Source organism: Cryptotermes secundus, unplaced genomic scaffold, assembly GCF_002891405.2.
Source record: "Cryptotermes secundus unplaced genomic scaffold, Csec_1.0 scaffold239, whole genome shotgun sequence".
Taxonomy (NCBI): Eukaryota; Metazoa; Arthropoda; class Insecta; order Blattodea; family Kalotermitidae; genus Cryptotermes; species Cryptotermes secundus.
This window is the reverse complement of record NW_019734314.1, coordinates 1,030,183-1,045,104: the sequence shown is the minus strand read 5'-3', so window position 1 is coordinate 1,045,104 and position 14,922 is coordinate 1,030,183. Positions and strand designations below refer to the sequence as shown.

General features: G+C 38.9%; 1 protein-coding gene across 1 annotated transcript in view; it reads left to right on the top strand.

Annotated features, from left to right (window-relative positions):
• LOC111868527 (cullin-associated NEDD8-dissociated protein 1) overlaps positions 1 to 10,195 on the top strand; it is a 44,982-nt gene extending 34,787 nt beyond the window's left edge. The window contains exons 17-21 of the mRNA XM_023859234.2: positions 89 to 346; positions 1,673 to 1,861; positions 5,069 to 5,312; positions 5,537 to 5,683; positions 9,318 to 10,195. Coding sequence (XP_023715002.1) covers positions 89 to 346; positions 1,673 to 1,861; positions 5,069 to 5,312; positions 5,537 to 5,683; positions 9,318 to 9,448 — 969 coding nt within the window. The 3' untranslated portion in view covers positions 9,449 to 10,195. The remainder of the gene's footprint in view (positions 1 to 88; positions 347 to 1,672; positions 1,862 to 5,068; positions 5,313 to 5,536; positions 5,684 to 9,317) is intronic.
• Positions 10,196 to 14,922: the final 4,727 nt, after the last annotated feature.

The window sequence follows — 14,922 nt, the reverse complement described above, 5'->3', positions numbered from 1 at the left end:
GGAACTGGACAAACCTTTTGTAGGAATGGGATTGATTTTTTATGTAAAATAACATTTACTTCAAAAATGTGTGGGCATTGTGTTTCAGATCATTTCATGTCAGTCCTCAAGTCCTAGTGGTGTGCAGCTACTCCAGCCATTTGTGCCTGCAATTTGGCAGCAGTTGTTCCGACACTGTGAGTGTGGTGAGGAGGGGACACGAAATGTTGTAGCAGAATGTTTGGGAAAACTGACACTTATTGACCCTGCAAGTTTACTGCCAAGATTACAAGAATCACTAGTGTCTGATTCTGCACTTATGAGAACAACAGTAGTAACAGCAGTCAAGTTCACCATTTCTGATCAGGTACTAAAGTGTCTGACTCATCTCATTGTACATGTGTGTGTGTATAATAAAAATAATGTTTGCTTGATCACCAGAAAATTTTTGAATCTAATTTCAGCCTCTGAAATGAGAAACTGAAAGAGGAAAAGTATTAAATATTATTTTATAAACAAAGAATTACTCATGCCCTTGTTTAGGACAGCTATGCTAAAATTCATTTTTAAGATAAGAAATTCATCGGATACATTTTGCCTCCAAGTTACAGGAATTTAGTTAGACACAATTTTTGTTACATATGTCTCTTCATTACTATGTATTACGTATTTTAAATTTATTTAGAAAATTGGTGTAGTGTCCAAAATGGATTTTGTTATTCTGCTGGCAACGCTGATTTATTTTGTCAGTTCATTTTCCTAGGCATAGAGGATGAAGCCTATTAAGAGTCAGTTTAAAATCATATTTCAGGCAGAATTAAAATGTATGTTTGAACATCTCTGTTCATTTCTGGGATGTATGATGATTTGTGCGTTGGTAAGAGGGTATGAAACTTAGTCTCTCACAGACTGAGTGTGTGCTAAGGACAATGTTTGGACATAAGATGGATGAAGGAAGAGAAGGTTGGAGAAGAATTGCATATTGAAGAGCTTCATGACGAATATTGGGATGATAAAATCAAAGAGAGAGAGATAGGTGAGGCATGTGGGGGAAGAGATGTGTATACCAGATTTTAATAGGAAATGAAGGCTTAAGTGGGAGGATAATAATATGTGGACTGCCATCTATTTGACTGAGGATAGGGACCAGTGGTAAGTTCTTGTGACTGAATAATAAATCATCCGGTTCCATAAAATGCTTTTAATTTATTGAGTAGCTCAGTAACTGTTAGCTTTTGAAGGACTCAGCCCCATGTTTTTAGTGAGTCAAGTCAGTCAGTCAGTCAGTCAGTCAGTTAGTTAGTTGGTTGGTAGTTAGAAAGTTAAGGCTTATTTTGAAGGATGCTGCTGACTTTTCCTTGAAAGGATAAAATCCAAGCAGAATAAGGATCTATATGTGTGAGCTAATGTTGTTAGGATGTTTCTGGGTTTGTGACCCTGTGTGACCTTGTAGGCTGATACAAACTCTTAGGAAGAACATTCTGCCTCCATCATCAGTTATGGAGTAGTCCTTGTGATCCTGAAGGTGGACTTGTGAGTATACAGAATGTAATAATCAGAGGGTCACAATCTGAACATTTACAATCATGAAAATTCGAATCTTGTATAGTCTTTTAAAGAAGTAAGCTGTTGTGAAATTCCACTGAAATGAACTGTTGAAAGGTTATCTGTATATTTTGCATTAATTTTTCAGCCTCAAGCTATTGATCCGCTTCTGCGGCAAAGTATCGGTCAATTTCTGAGAACTCTGCAAGATCCGGACCTGAATGTGCGTCGAGTAGCTCTCGTAGCTTTCAACTCTGCAGCACATAACAAACCTTCACTTGTTCGTGACTTGTTAGACTCTGTTCTCCCTCAGTTGTACAGTGAAACTAAAGTTAGGGTAAGTATTTCATTTCCATGCTATTTGGATCCCTTGCCACCACGGCATGGCGCATCCCCAGGTTGCAGATGGAGGAGATGGCCTCCAGATATGGAGAGTAGCTGCGAATATATTGAATAAACAGTTGTGGGCAGCCAACAGGGGGTGGTCCTCCAGCTTGGGGGGTTGGGTGTGGGGCTGACATTTCCTCACCTAAAGAAATAAGCTTGTTACGAAAGATCACAAGATGCCTTGGGCTTGGACAGATTCCTTGGATAAATGACTTCAGTGGAAGAAAATGGATATGAGATTTTGTACTTGGAATGTTAGAAGTATGTATAGGGCAGGTTATGCTCAGGGCAGCTTCAGAAGAAATCTCAAAATATACAAGGTGGTTCAAATATGACCGGGACTGATTTTTTTTTTAACCAAAATTGCCAAACACTTACTTGCACATGTCAGTCTTCAACGTACTCCCCTCCGGAGTCAACAAATTTTTTCCAACGTTCTGGAAGCATCCTGATGCCCTTATCAAAAAAGTTTTGTGGTTGGCGTTGTATTCACTCCCGAACATTCTGGATGATGGCGTCATCCACAAACCGCATGCCTTGCAAGTCTGATTTGAGCCTTCCGAACAGGTAGAAATCACTTGGTGCCAAATCGGGACTGTATGGCGGATGTGTCAGAAGGTTCCATTTCAATTTCCGGAGGGTTTCCATTGTTGTTTTGGCCATATGGGGGCATGCGTTGCTTGAAGGAAAGCTACACGCTTTCCACCTCCCTTCCGCTTGGATCAGATCTTTTCCTTCACGTCTGTTGCCAGGAGGTCTGAGTAATAAGCTGCATTGACTGTTCTGGCATCTGTCAGAAAGTCTACATGGATAACCCCCTGCCAGTCCCAGAAGAACGTTGCCATCACTTTTCCTGCTGAACAGCTCCTCCGCGCTCTCTTGGGTTTGGGAGAACTGGTATGCCGCCAATCGCATGATGACTGCTGGGACTCGGGAATGAAGTGGTGCACCCACGTTTCATCGGTGGTCACTATGGACTTCAAAAATGCATCACCTTCATCTTCAAACTGCTGTAGGAGATGACTGGCAACTTGCATGCGAACCATTTTGTTCACGTCCGTCAAAGTGCGTGGTACCAACCGTGCATTCACCTTGCGATAGTGCAGGTGGTATTTCATGATGTCTTCTACACTACCAACAGTGATGGACAGCATTGCTCCAAGTTCCTTGATAGTGATGCGCCTATTCTCACGAATAAGTGCGTCTGCACGATCAATGTTTGGCTTGGTGACGGATGTTCGCAGCCTATGATCATGCGGTTCATTCTCCACGCGCTCTCTGTCCTCTCTGAAGCACTTACACCACTCTAACACATGGGTCCGTGAGAGACACTCTTCCCCATACTGTTGTTGGAGTCTGTGGTGAATTTCAGCGGACAGGACGTTTTCTCCAACGAGGAATTTGATCACAGTGCGTTGTTCCACGCTCTGCGGTACCTTCTGTTCACTCATCACTCTAGAAACTTCCAGACAGGACTGAACAGGTTCAAACCCTAACAGGAGGGAGGGTGGAGGTTGTGGCTTCCCTCTCTCAAGGTCGCACAGCTGTTGCACAGTGCGGCTTGTTTACAAAAAAATCAGTCCCGGTCATATTTGAACCACCTAGTAAGTTAGATTTAGTGGGAGTACAGGTCGTTGGATGGAGCAGAGTTGGCACCGAACCAGTAAGCGAATATACGTTTTTCTGTGGAAAGGGGAATGAGAATCAGGAATTAGGCTCAGGTTTTTTTCATGCATAAGGGAATCATATCAGCAGTTAAGAGGGTAGTGTGTGTTAGTGATAGGATGTCATACATAACACTAAGAAGTTGTTGGTGTGATATCATTCTGAATGTTCATGCCCCAACAGAAGATAAAATTGATGATATGAAGGACAGATTCTATGAAGAACTAGAACATGGTCAATAAATTCCGTAAATATCATATGAAAATTTTATTAGGAGTTTTATGCACAGAGTTCGTATGGAGAGATGCAGTCTCAAGAAATTAAATGAGGTAGAGGGTAAAGAGCAGTCTCATGTTGAAATCTCAAATAGGTTTGTGACTTTGGAAAACTTGGACACTTAGGTGGATGTTAATAGAGCTTGAGAAACTATTAGAGAAAATATAGAAATTTCTGCCAAAGAGAGTCTGTCTAGATTATTATGAATTGAAGAAGCATAAGCCAGGATTTGATGAAGGGTGCTCAAAGTTATTAGATCAAAGAAAACAAGCCAAATTGCAGTGGTTACAGAATCCAAGCAAAATAAATTGGGCTAATCTGGACAATATAAGACATGGAACCAGCAGACATTTCAGGAATAAAAAGGAGTATCTGAAAGACAAAATTGATGAACTTACAGTGAACAGTAAGAACAAGAACATTAGAGACCTGTATAGAGGAATAAATGACTTTAAGAGGGATTACCAGCCTAGCAGTAACTTAGTAAAGGATGAGAACGATGATCTGCTTGTAGATTCTCACAACATTTTGAATACGTGGAAGAACTACTTCTCTCAGTTATTGAATGTACATAGGGTCAGTGCTGTTAGGCAGACAGAAATACATACAGCTGAGCCATTACTACCTGATCCTGGCTCTTTTGAGGGTTTTTTTGAAAACAATATATGTTACAGTTCATCTTCCACTTTATAGATTTGATCTTCTTATAGTGTACTCAAAAGGAATTAGAGAATTAAAGAAAATGCTTGAAATTTTAGTTGGCCTTCAGTGTGTGGAAGTCCTTAAAACCTTGTTGGTTGTGAAGTGAATCTTCGTACTTGCTCAACACATTCACACTCCTTCACTCCCTGCCTTCCTCACCCACAACCACTCACAGGTAGCAGGTTCCTCAAAAATGTTAGTCCTTACCTACCAGACTATGTAAAATCATATTCCAGAAGACTGTGTTCTAGATGAGTATTGTTTTATTATTGAATTTTTGTTACTGACCTCCTTGTTTTCAGGAGCTATGTATTCTGTATAAACTATATAAAAAGAACCAGAGAGCATTATAAAAGTACACCCACTTATTGAAATGGTAGACAAAGAAAATTTGCTCTACTTATGTCTTTGTTAATCATCAGTTTGATACAACGTCCTGACTGACATGACTTGTAAAGGTTGAGAGTTTTCCTAGTGTAATGTAGCATGCATGTTCTCTTCTGTCTTAATACAGAAAGAACTGATTCGTGAAGTTGAGATGGGTCCATTCAAGCACACTGTGGATGATGGTCTGGATATTCGTAAAGCAGCTTTCGAGTGTATGTACACACTCTTGGACTCCTGCCTGGACCGCCTTGACATATTTGAGTTCCTGAATCATGTTGAAAATGGTTTGAAAGACCATTATGATATCAAAATGTTGACATACCTCATGGTTGCACGGTTGGCACAACTTTGTCCCACTGCTGTACTGCAGAGTAAGTATCGAATGCACTTTGCTGTTGCAAACTGGGGTGACATGTTGAAGGGTTAGCTTCTAGAAGCAGAGTTTTATTCATGTTCTCCATCCAGTTCCCAGCTTAGTGTAGCATGTGAACATGTACCACTGTAAGATAAATTATCAGAGAGATTCAGTGTAACTACTGTGCAAAGGACAGCTAGTAGGAATGAAACAATAAAAGTTGCAAGTTTTTCTGTCTAGGACTGGACAGACTAGTAGAACCCCTTCGTAACACTTGTACCATGAAGGTGAAGGCCAACTCTGTGAAGCAGGAGTATGAGAAGCAGGATGAACTGAAAAGGTCAGCAATGCGTGCTGTGGCAGCCCTTCTCACCATTCCTGATGCAGGTATGAATCTACACTTTTAATTTCACTGAATCATCCATTTATGTTTTCACCAGGGTGAGTCATCTCATGACAAGCCTCTTTTCTATGGCCTTTTCTTCATTTCCTTAAGCACTCTTCTTGTATTTGTGTTCCCATTTTGTCTTCAGTTTGTTTTGGATATCTTCCTTCACTTGGTGTCCCCAGTGGCTGTTTTTTCAACACTTTCATTTTTGATGCTTTGAAAAGAATCCTATTATCATTCATGCATGAATATATGGTACTCTGAACATGGTCTATATGCATGTCCTTTTTAAGTATTAACACTTCCCTGACCTGAGTCTAGCCAAGTGCAGGATCAGCGGTCAAGCCTCCAACTGAGGACTGAGGTTCTGATATTGTGCTGACTGGTCAGGTTGATTGTATGGTTGGATGAGAATTGAGTATGAGCGCTAACAGTTCAATAACAAAACTGTAATAAGAAAGGTGATAGATCTTGTATTTCCAACTATAGACCCATATCTATATTTAGTTCCTTCTCTGAAGTTTTTGAAAAAGTCATGTATAATCGACTTCAGGTGCACTTGTGTCATCACAGTATTTTAGCAGAAGAACAGTTTGGGTTTAGAGCAGATTCATCAACAAAGAAAGCGATATATAAGTTAGTTAATGCAACCCTGCAAGCTTTAAATATTAAATCTCTAGTAGGTGGTTTTTCTTATCTTGAAAAAGCGTTTGATTGTTTAAACCATGATATATTGATCTCTAAATTACAATTTTATGGTGTTAATGGCAAAGCTAAGTTATGGTTTGAATCATATCTTAATAACAGATATCAGAGAACTCAGGTTTCTAATGAGGAATCAAATCTAATAAATCTTTCTACATGGGAAAAGATAACTGATGGTGTTCCCCAGGGATCAGTTCTGGGCCCTTTGCTGTTCCTTATTTATATTAATGATTTGCCTAAAATTGTAGATGGTAATGCTATACCTATTTTGTTTGCTGATGATACAAGCATATTAGTCAAAGGTTCTGACTTAGGGGACTTTCAAAATAAGATGTCTAACACCTTCATACACATTATTTTTATTCCATTGATGAATATCTTCAATTTAAGGCTATTGCAAGTCAGTGACATACCAAAGAATTTATATATAGTTCAATAAAATATGTTTATCGTCACCAAGTTTTAAAACCGTTAGTAATAGAACTTTTTATATTTCTGTCATCATTTTATTTTCTATTTTTTGGCTTATTTGTCTTTTATATATGTACCACTTGACATGTTCCATATCCTACCTGTTGTACTGTGGATCTATGGGATGTAAAATGAATGAATGAATGAATGTACTCACAGGCAGCACTGTTTTAGATTTTGTTTTGAACTACGGTGGTCTTCTTCAAAGTAGTTCTGTCCTGCAGCTATACAGAGTGTAACTGAAAGGTGCCAACAAACTTTGGGCATGACTTCCACATACTAAAACAAGAACAAGTGTCCATATCAGCATGTGTCTGCAAAAGTTTATTTGTGGGTTACAGCTGGTTTTCCAGAGCAAGAAAACTTTTGTTGTTGTTTTGTTCAGTGAAGTTCTGATGATTTCTTTGTTTCATCAGTACTCCTTACAGATAAGGCATTTTTTTTTGTATAGACAGCATTATCAGTATTCACAACCAACACCAGTGGCCAGGTGAGAATCCACATGGTAACTATAGATACCGACAGCAATTCAGAATTAATGTGTGGTCAGGGATTGTTGGTGTTTGTTTGGTAGGCTCGCATGTTTTGCCACACCATCTTACAGGCAACCAACATTAAGATTTCCTCTTACATGATCTTCCAGAGTTAATGGAAAAATGTACGACTGGCAGTTAGAGCACATATGTGGTACATGCATGCTGGTGCATTAACACATTTTAGCTGTGCTGTGTGAAATGTTCTCAATAATGCCCATCATGACCGATGTATAGGTAGAGGAAGACCCACTGCATGGCGTCCATGCTTGCCAAATTTCAAAATTGTGGATTTTTACTTGTGAGAACACCTAAAAATCCTTGTGTATGCAGCTCCTGTTAACAACAAAGAGTCACTTCACCATTCCAGTGTGGTTGCCTGTCAGACTCTCTGCAGCTACCCCAGCATTTTTGAATGGGTGTGGCAGTGCATGATGAAACATGCTGAGGTATGCATTGAAGCTCATGGACGGCATTATGAGCACTTATTATAAATGTTCACTTTCAGCTATAACTCACAAATTAAATGTTTCCAGACACATGTTGATATGAACATTTTTTCATGTTTTGGTATGTAGAATGTGTGCCCAAATTTTGTCCACACCTTTTAGTCACACTCTGATTTCAACAGTGTTTCCAACTGTCAAGAGTACTCGGAGAGGTAACTCTTTTGCAAGTTGTGTAGAAGAGCTGTCATAAACTTCTGAATCTCTTCCATGATTTCAAAATGTGCTCCCTTGGGATGATTATTCATGGTAAGGAAGAAGAAGAAGTCATACAGAGCAGTCTCACCAACTGTGGCGCACTCTGTGCAGCCAAAGAAGCAAGTCAACATTTCCTTGAATTTTGATTTTGATATCCAGTCTTTCAAGGGGTAGGGCGAGTCTAGAGATTTCCATTGTATGCTCCGTCACTTTTTGTCAAAAAACCCAACTTTCATCCACAGTGATGGCTCTGCTCAACCACTCAAAATTTGGACAGAATTTCACTATGATTGTTCAAAATATTTATCACCCATTTTTGTAATGAGGAAACACTACTTCAGTTAAACCAAAACAGTGCTGCACTCACTAGACTTCTCAAAACAGGTTTGCTACTCTGTTGAGTTCAGACTTGTACCTATAGGTGGCAGCACTCACACTTCATATTGTTGCCAGTCTTATTATTTGTCTTATCTTATAGTGTAGTTGGTTGAGGCACTATGCTACAAGCTGGAAGGTCATGGATTCAAGTCCCGGTGAGGTCATTGCATTTTTTTCAATTTACCTAATCTTTCGAGCCACATGATGACCCTGGAATCAACTCAGCCTCTAACAGAAATGAGAACCAGGAATCTTCCTGGGGGATAAAGTGTGGCCAGCGCATAAGGCTGACAACCTTACTGCCATCTGTGAGCCAATTGTCTAGAAAATGTGGGAGCCTGGACATCTCACAACCCTATGGGCCTTCATAGCCTATTATAGAGATAGTTTTACCTTACCTTACCTTATATTAATGAAATTGTGATTGGCAGGAGAAACAAATAGTTGGAGAGAAATCTGCTCCAATGCCAATTTGACCACTTCATATCTCAAGTATACTCTGTGATTGAAACCTGCGCCTTCGTGAGATAGTACTTCGATGCCAGGACAACTTTCCGTTTACTTTACTAATTTGCCAACTTGAGGAAATTCAAGTTCTTTCAGTCTTCTGTTGAGAAATTGTATATTTTTTGGAGTGGAGAATGGTCCATGTTCATCCTGTGTTCAGGATATAATTTCACACATTTAAATATTTCGTTTATTCTGATCCACATCCATTCATTTTTTTCTCTGTATATGTTCATTTCTTTTAAATTTAAATTGGCATTAGATTGGCATTAATCAGGTCAGCTTTTCTTTGTTGGTGAGAACAGGCATTATTTTAATGTTAATCTGTGTTACAGACAAGAACCCACACCTTAGTGAATTTGTCTCTCAAATCAAAACCACTCCTGAGCTTCAACTAATCTTCGAATCAATCCAGAAAGACTCAACAGGAGCTAGCCAAGATGCAAATCTTATGGACCTAAGCTGAGTGAGATGTGACTTCAAAACTACAAATTTGGTACTGGCAGCCATCAATCTCTCTGCCCAGTGTATCATCAGTGTAGTTGGTCAATTGTTCTGCTTATCTGTGTCCTTTATTGTAAAGTAGATGGCACCTCAGTTGACAGAATAGAACAGACTGTTTTTTAAACAAAAGGAAGTTTGCTTCATTCTCAACAAAAATTCAGAGGTCAAGCGCGATATAACCTTACCAATAGGAAAGTATGTGAGTTCGGTGTTGACAATATTTATGCAGTAATGGAAAACTTGTTTGGTATAAAGTTTAAGCAATATACATAAAACAAAAATTTTAAAATGTATAGACTTAACTTTGGTTTTTCTTCAAAAAATAGTATTGCCAACAGTTAATGTCATTGTTCTTTTCATAATATTACATTTATAGAAATTAAATTATGCAAACATAAAATTTCGTAGTTCTTTTTGTTATTGTTCAGTATTCTCTTTTCTCCCCCTTCCTTTGATGTGTTTCTGTATCATTTCCCTATATTCTGAATTGTGACAGTGTAAGCTTATGGTACTGATCCAAGGTTCAGCAGGTGAAAAATACTGAGCATGAGTAATGTGAGTGAAAAATATGGAAAACTGATTTATTTGTTGCACTAAATTTTAAATTTTGGTATATTAAATACTTGTACTTACATGTACATACCTTACTTACAGGTCAGAAGGTACGGATGGAAACTGAATTATTTTAATTACCATAGTTTCTTGAATACCCCATGTCCTTGAATAAGCCGTGAGTATTAAACATTAACTAACTTCAAACATTAATAAATATACAGGGTGATTCACGAAGTTTTACCCCGGCTTATGGTACATATTCTTGGGGTTATTTCCTGCAAAATTTCCTTATAAACTTGTGGTCGATTTTCAACAGTTACGGAGTAACAATAGATTTTCGAAATGCATCATTGTGAATGCAGCGCTGTGCTTCAGCTTGTGCGACCGTACGTTCCAGTCAGCTCTGTCATCAGAAAAGGTAGACCGGTTTGAGTGTTGCGCGTGGGTAGATAGGTAGAGCGGTTCATACGCATGCAACGCATTGTGTTGACGTGCAGGGAGACATTTTTGAAAATCTTATGTAAATCCAGTTGTCTTCTAAAGCACTACAGTTTAAAGGAAACAGGTTGATAGAAGGGTGTGATATGCAACCATTGGTATGTTTACAGAATGGGATGCTGAAAATAATGTAATTTTGTAACACAAAATCGATGAAAAATGTTGCACAATGCAAAATTAAGAAATTGAAAAAAAAAAATTGTTTTAGAATGCTTCTTTCCTAAAACATTAACGATTTAAAAAGTGTTTGTATTGTATTTCTAATTTGTTTTGACTGAAATTCATAGAAAAAAAGATTTTTCGCCAATTTTCAAATTACTGTATCTCCTTAATTATGAGTTGGATACCATTAGTTGTATTAACATTTTTTGTTCCAAATTACCACAGGAATGCCCTCCCTAAGTGGGGGTAAAACTTCGTGAATCACCCTGTAATAAGTGATAAACATTATTTCATATACAAAAAATAACACTTCTTTATTATTGCTGGTGCCACTACATTCACAATTGTGAGACCTGATGCCCTGCAAAATGAAAATGATGCAATATTTGCATTTGTTGTCGTACTGCATTTTTATTCTATTGCAACTTCATCGCATAAAACTTGCTAATTAGAAATAAAGATTATGTACCTACAGCATTTAATTCTCCAGTGCTTTTGTTGTCATTGTCAGTAGAGCTTATGTGGTTGTCATCACTGCAAAAAGAAATCATCTCCTGACCCATCAAGGCTATTTGAGATGCCGCACTTTTTTAAACTTTTCTACCAATCCAGGTGAAGTGTATTCCCATGCATCCTTTTTTTTAATTTTTCACTCGCTATTAAATATCATATTCACATACCCTTTGTAGTCTCCCCCCCCCCCACTCAAAATCAGTGTGAAAACTGGCTTTCACTTGTGAATGATCTGAAATTAACTGCACCCTCTGGGATGTGCCAGATTGCTAAATATGACCAATAAATAGCACTGTTAACTTTGATGCAAATAAACCATGCACCCCACTCTTTAGCCAGATTTTTTCTGAAAAATATGCACGGGATATTTGAGAAAACACGGTACTCGAGTATATTTACTTCACAGCCAGTTCCATACAAGACAGTGGTGTCTCCGCCATCTATGCCATCCTGTTTGTTGGCATTAAGATCTTCATGTACTGTGTCACAATGGCACCATTGCCAGTTGGCATCCTCTGGCAGAGCTGAACCCCTTTGTTGGCAAAGTCATCTCTTGATACCAACGGACCAGCAGTTGACTGGTATGAATATCCTTAGTCACCCAGCAGTAGTTAGTAGTTTAATCATCAAAACTATCTTCATTACTGATTGAAGTCTTCCAGTGTTTATGAACTATCAGTATGCAATATTGTTTCCTTAGATTCAGTGTCTTGCGACTTGAGTTAATTAAACCTTGATTCCATTGTGTTAAACAATAGCTAGAACGAGCAGACATGCCTATAGGTGCATGCACCCTTTCTTCGTATAGCAAAAATTGCAAATATCTTACATTTTCGGAAATATGGACATACCTCTTATTTATAACGAAGACAGATGAATTAGCCTACATTCTGAAAAAGTGAAAGTAGGCTTATGCTATCTCCATGCTGTCTGTTTGTGACCCCTTCAACCCCAATTAACTTTTGACTGCCTAAACCAGTCTTTATGAAACTTGGTATGTATATCATGGTACCTGAGGCCATCTGAATGGTATACTTCAAAAATCCCTCCCATCAGTCTGTGTGTTTGTATGTATGTATATCCCTCCTATCTTTGCTAGGCAAAGGCTCTAGACAGTATATCTCCCTATTGTTGCTAGGTAACAACTCAGTAAGGATGTCCGTGTGGCAATGCAGAACTGTTGGAGGCATCATTTTTCTGTTGGGTCCATGTCCTATAAAACGAAAGTAAGTGATTAGTTTTTCCCCAAACTAATTGTTTTTGCTTTGTTTTACAACGCTGTCAGTACCTCAGACTGTAAATCTTCAAATTATGGGACAGTTACCAAATAATGAATTGGAAAGAAAATGATCATACTTTAATCTGAAATATCTTGGCACTTACATGGAGGGACAGAAGAAAACCTGTCAGGGTAGCTGGTGTTTGGGCTAAGACTTGAACCTGGGAACTTCTAAATATGAAACAGGAGTGTTGCTCTCTTGACCATAGAATTTTGTGTTGGATGGTCATCATGTTATGAAAGTTGCTGGTGTACAAGAAAATGTCCATTTACATCCTGGCAAGGCCTGCGAAATTGATATTTACAGAACACATTTCACAAATTATGAAGCATATCTAATTTCAACAAATGCATACTTGCAATAATTATAACTGATCACACAAATACATCAACTAACCAGAAAAACAGTTATGATGACAAAATGTTTCCTTTCTCTTATTGAAAATGGCTGTCTAGAATTCCTACATTTTGGTCACAGGATATCCAGAAATAAAAATGATTCAACCACAAAGACATACTACCAAAATGAATTCAGACAATGGTTTCCAAATTCCATGGGAAGTCCTGTCATCAGCTTGCAGACCACCAGTGAGAGATTCAGGGTTAAGGTCTGAAGGACTTGCAAGCACGCACATTACATTTCAGGGAACGTGTAGTTTCCCTGTGTAAATATCTTAACACTTCGCGGACCGGTGATTTAAATATTTAAATCACCCTGGGGACCGGCGTTTTTAAACCTACTACCCTAACTTGTGCACTGTTCACTTTAAAAATTAATATAAAATCTCGTAATTAATTTTATGAACTAAAATTTTTGGAGAAGACTTACCAGAGCTCCTAGAAGTGCTTTGGAGTGTGATATTTCTGGAAACATTCCCCTCTGTGAAGAGGCATGACGCAGAACTTGCAGACATAGGAAGTCTTGCTTTGCTCCTTGTGCACAGCGCACACATGGCACTGCCTAGAAGGATACTTCCCCGTCGATTGTTCGCTCATCACAATTTTCACAAGGGTATGTTTCCGCATATCACCCGAGAGTCGCCCAGGGGGGTCCATATGAGGCCTCCGTGGGGTGGGAGTAGATAGTCCCAGTCGTACTACGTCTGTGTCTGACGCAAGTTCTGCTGCCACCATGAGGTCTGTAGCCCAGGCTTTTGCCACATTCATGAGAAATGCCTTGTATTTCAAAGTTGAATTTTCGTTTAGCTCTTTGAAAACCAAAAATGAGTTGAAAAGGGCACAATTTATAAGCCACAAGGCAACTTTCTTCGTCCATTTTACTGTTTTCATAGGAAGGGAATAATAGGCAAAGTATTGGTCAGCTCTATCAACTCCCTTCATGAACAAATTGTACTGAGAAATACAAAGAGTCTTCTTCTTCACTTGCCCGTGTCGTCTTTGAACATCGACCATGCTCGAATTGTGAATAGTGGAAATCATATTCACAACGCGAGTATCCCTCCAGGACTGAAGAAGAATGTCCCCCTTCCTCCTGAATGTGGTGTCACCACGTTTCAGGGATTTACATTCCTCTTTCAGATCTGGAGGAAGGCCTCTGTTCACCCTAATTGTACCACAAATACATACTTTCCTTGAAAGTAGGTATTCTGCAGTTGCCACACTGTTATAAAAATTATCTTGATAAACGTGATAATTTTGATCCAGATAGGGATCCAAAATGGAAACAATAGTTTCTTGCAATTTCTTGCCTTCACCAGAATAAATTTCTAAATTTCCAATATAGCCTGAAGTGCTTTCCGTGACTACACGAACAAGTAGGCCATACTTTGTGAGTTTCCCAGGATTATACGTTCAAAAACGAAGCCTTCCCCTCCAAGGAATCACAGATTCGTCCAAAGACAGTTGCTGCTCTGGCTTATAAACTGTCTGAAATTTCTCAACAAAAAAGCCTAATAAGGGCTGAATTTTGAAAAGTCTGCCCATTGATTGTGGTTGCAGTTCATTATTATTGAAATGCAAACACCACCATATCTGTTCAAATCTCTTACGATTCATGAGTTTGCCGAAAATGGGAATTTCTAAAAATGGATCAGTGGACCAATAGTCTTTCAAATTATCCCTCTTTGTAAACCCCATTAGAATGATTATTGCCAAACAAATTTTCATTTCTGCTGAAGTGACATCCACCCACTTCAGCACCTTATAGGTACTGTCGTACACCTCACGGTGTTGGAGATAGTATCTGTTGGTCTCCTGACACAACATGTCAAAGAAACTATCTCCAAAAAACAGTTCAGCTACTTCAGACACTTGCATAGGGTCCGATGGCATTTGTCTCACCCCTGGATCACCAGTAAACTTTCCCAAAGTGGATGTTTTGTCCACTTTACCCCATGTGGCTGTCCCCGCAATGCTAGCACTCGCACTTTCATTGGAGCTGTCACTGTCACTTTCTCTTCTGGTCACAA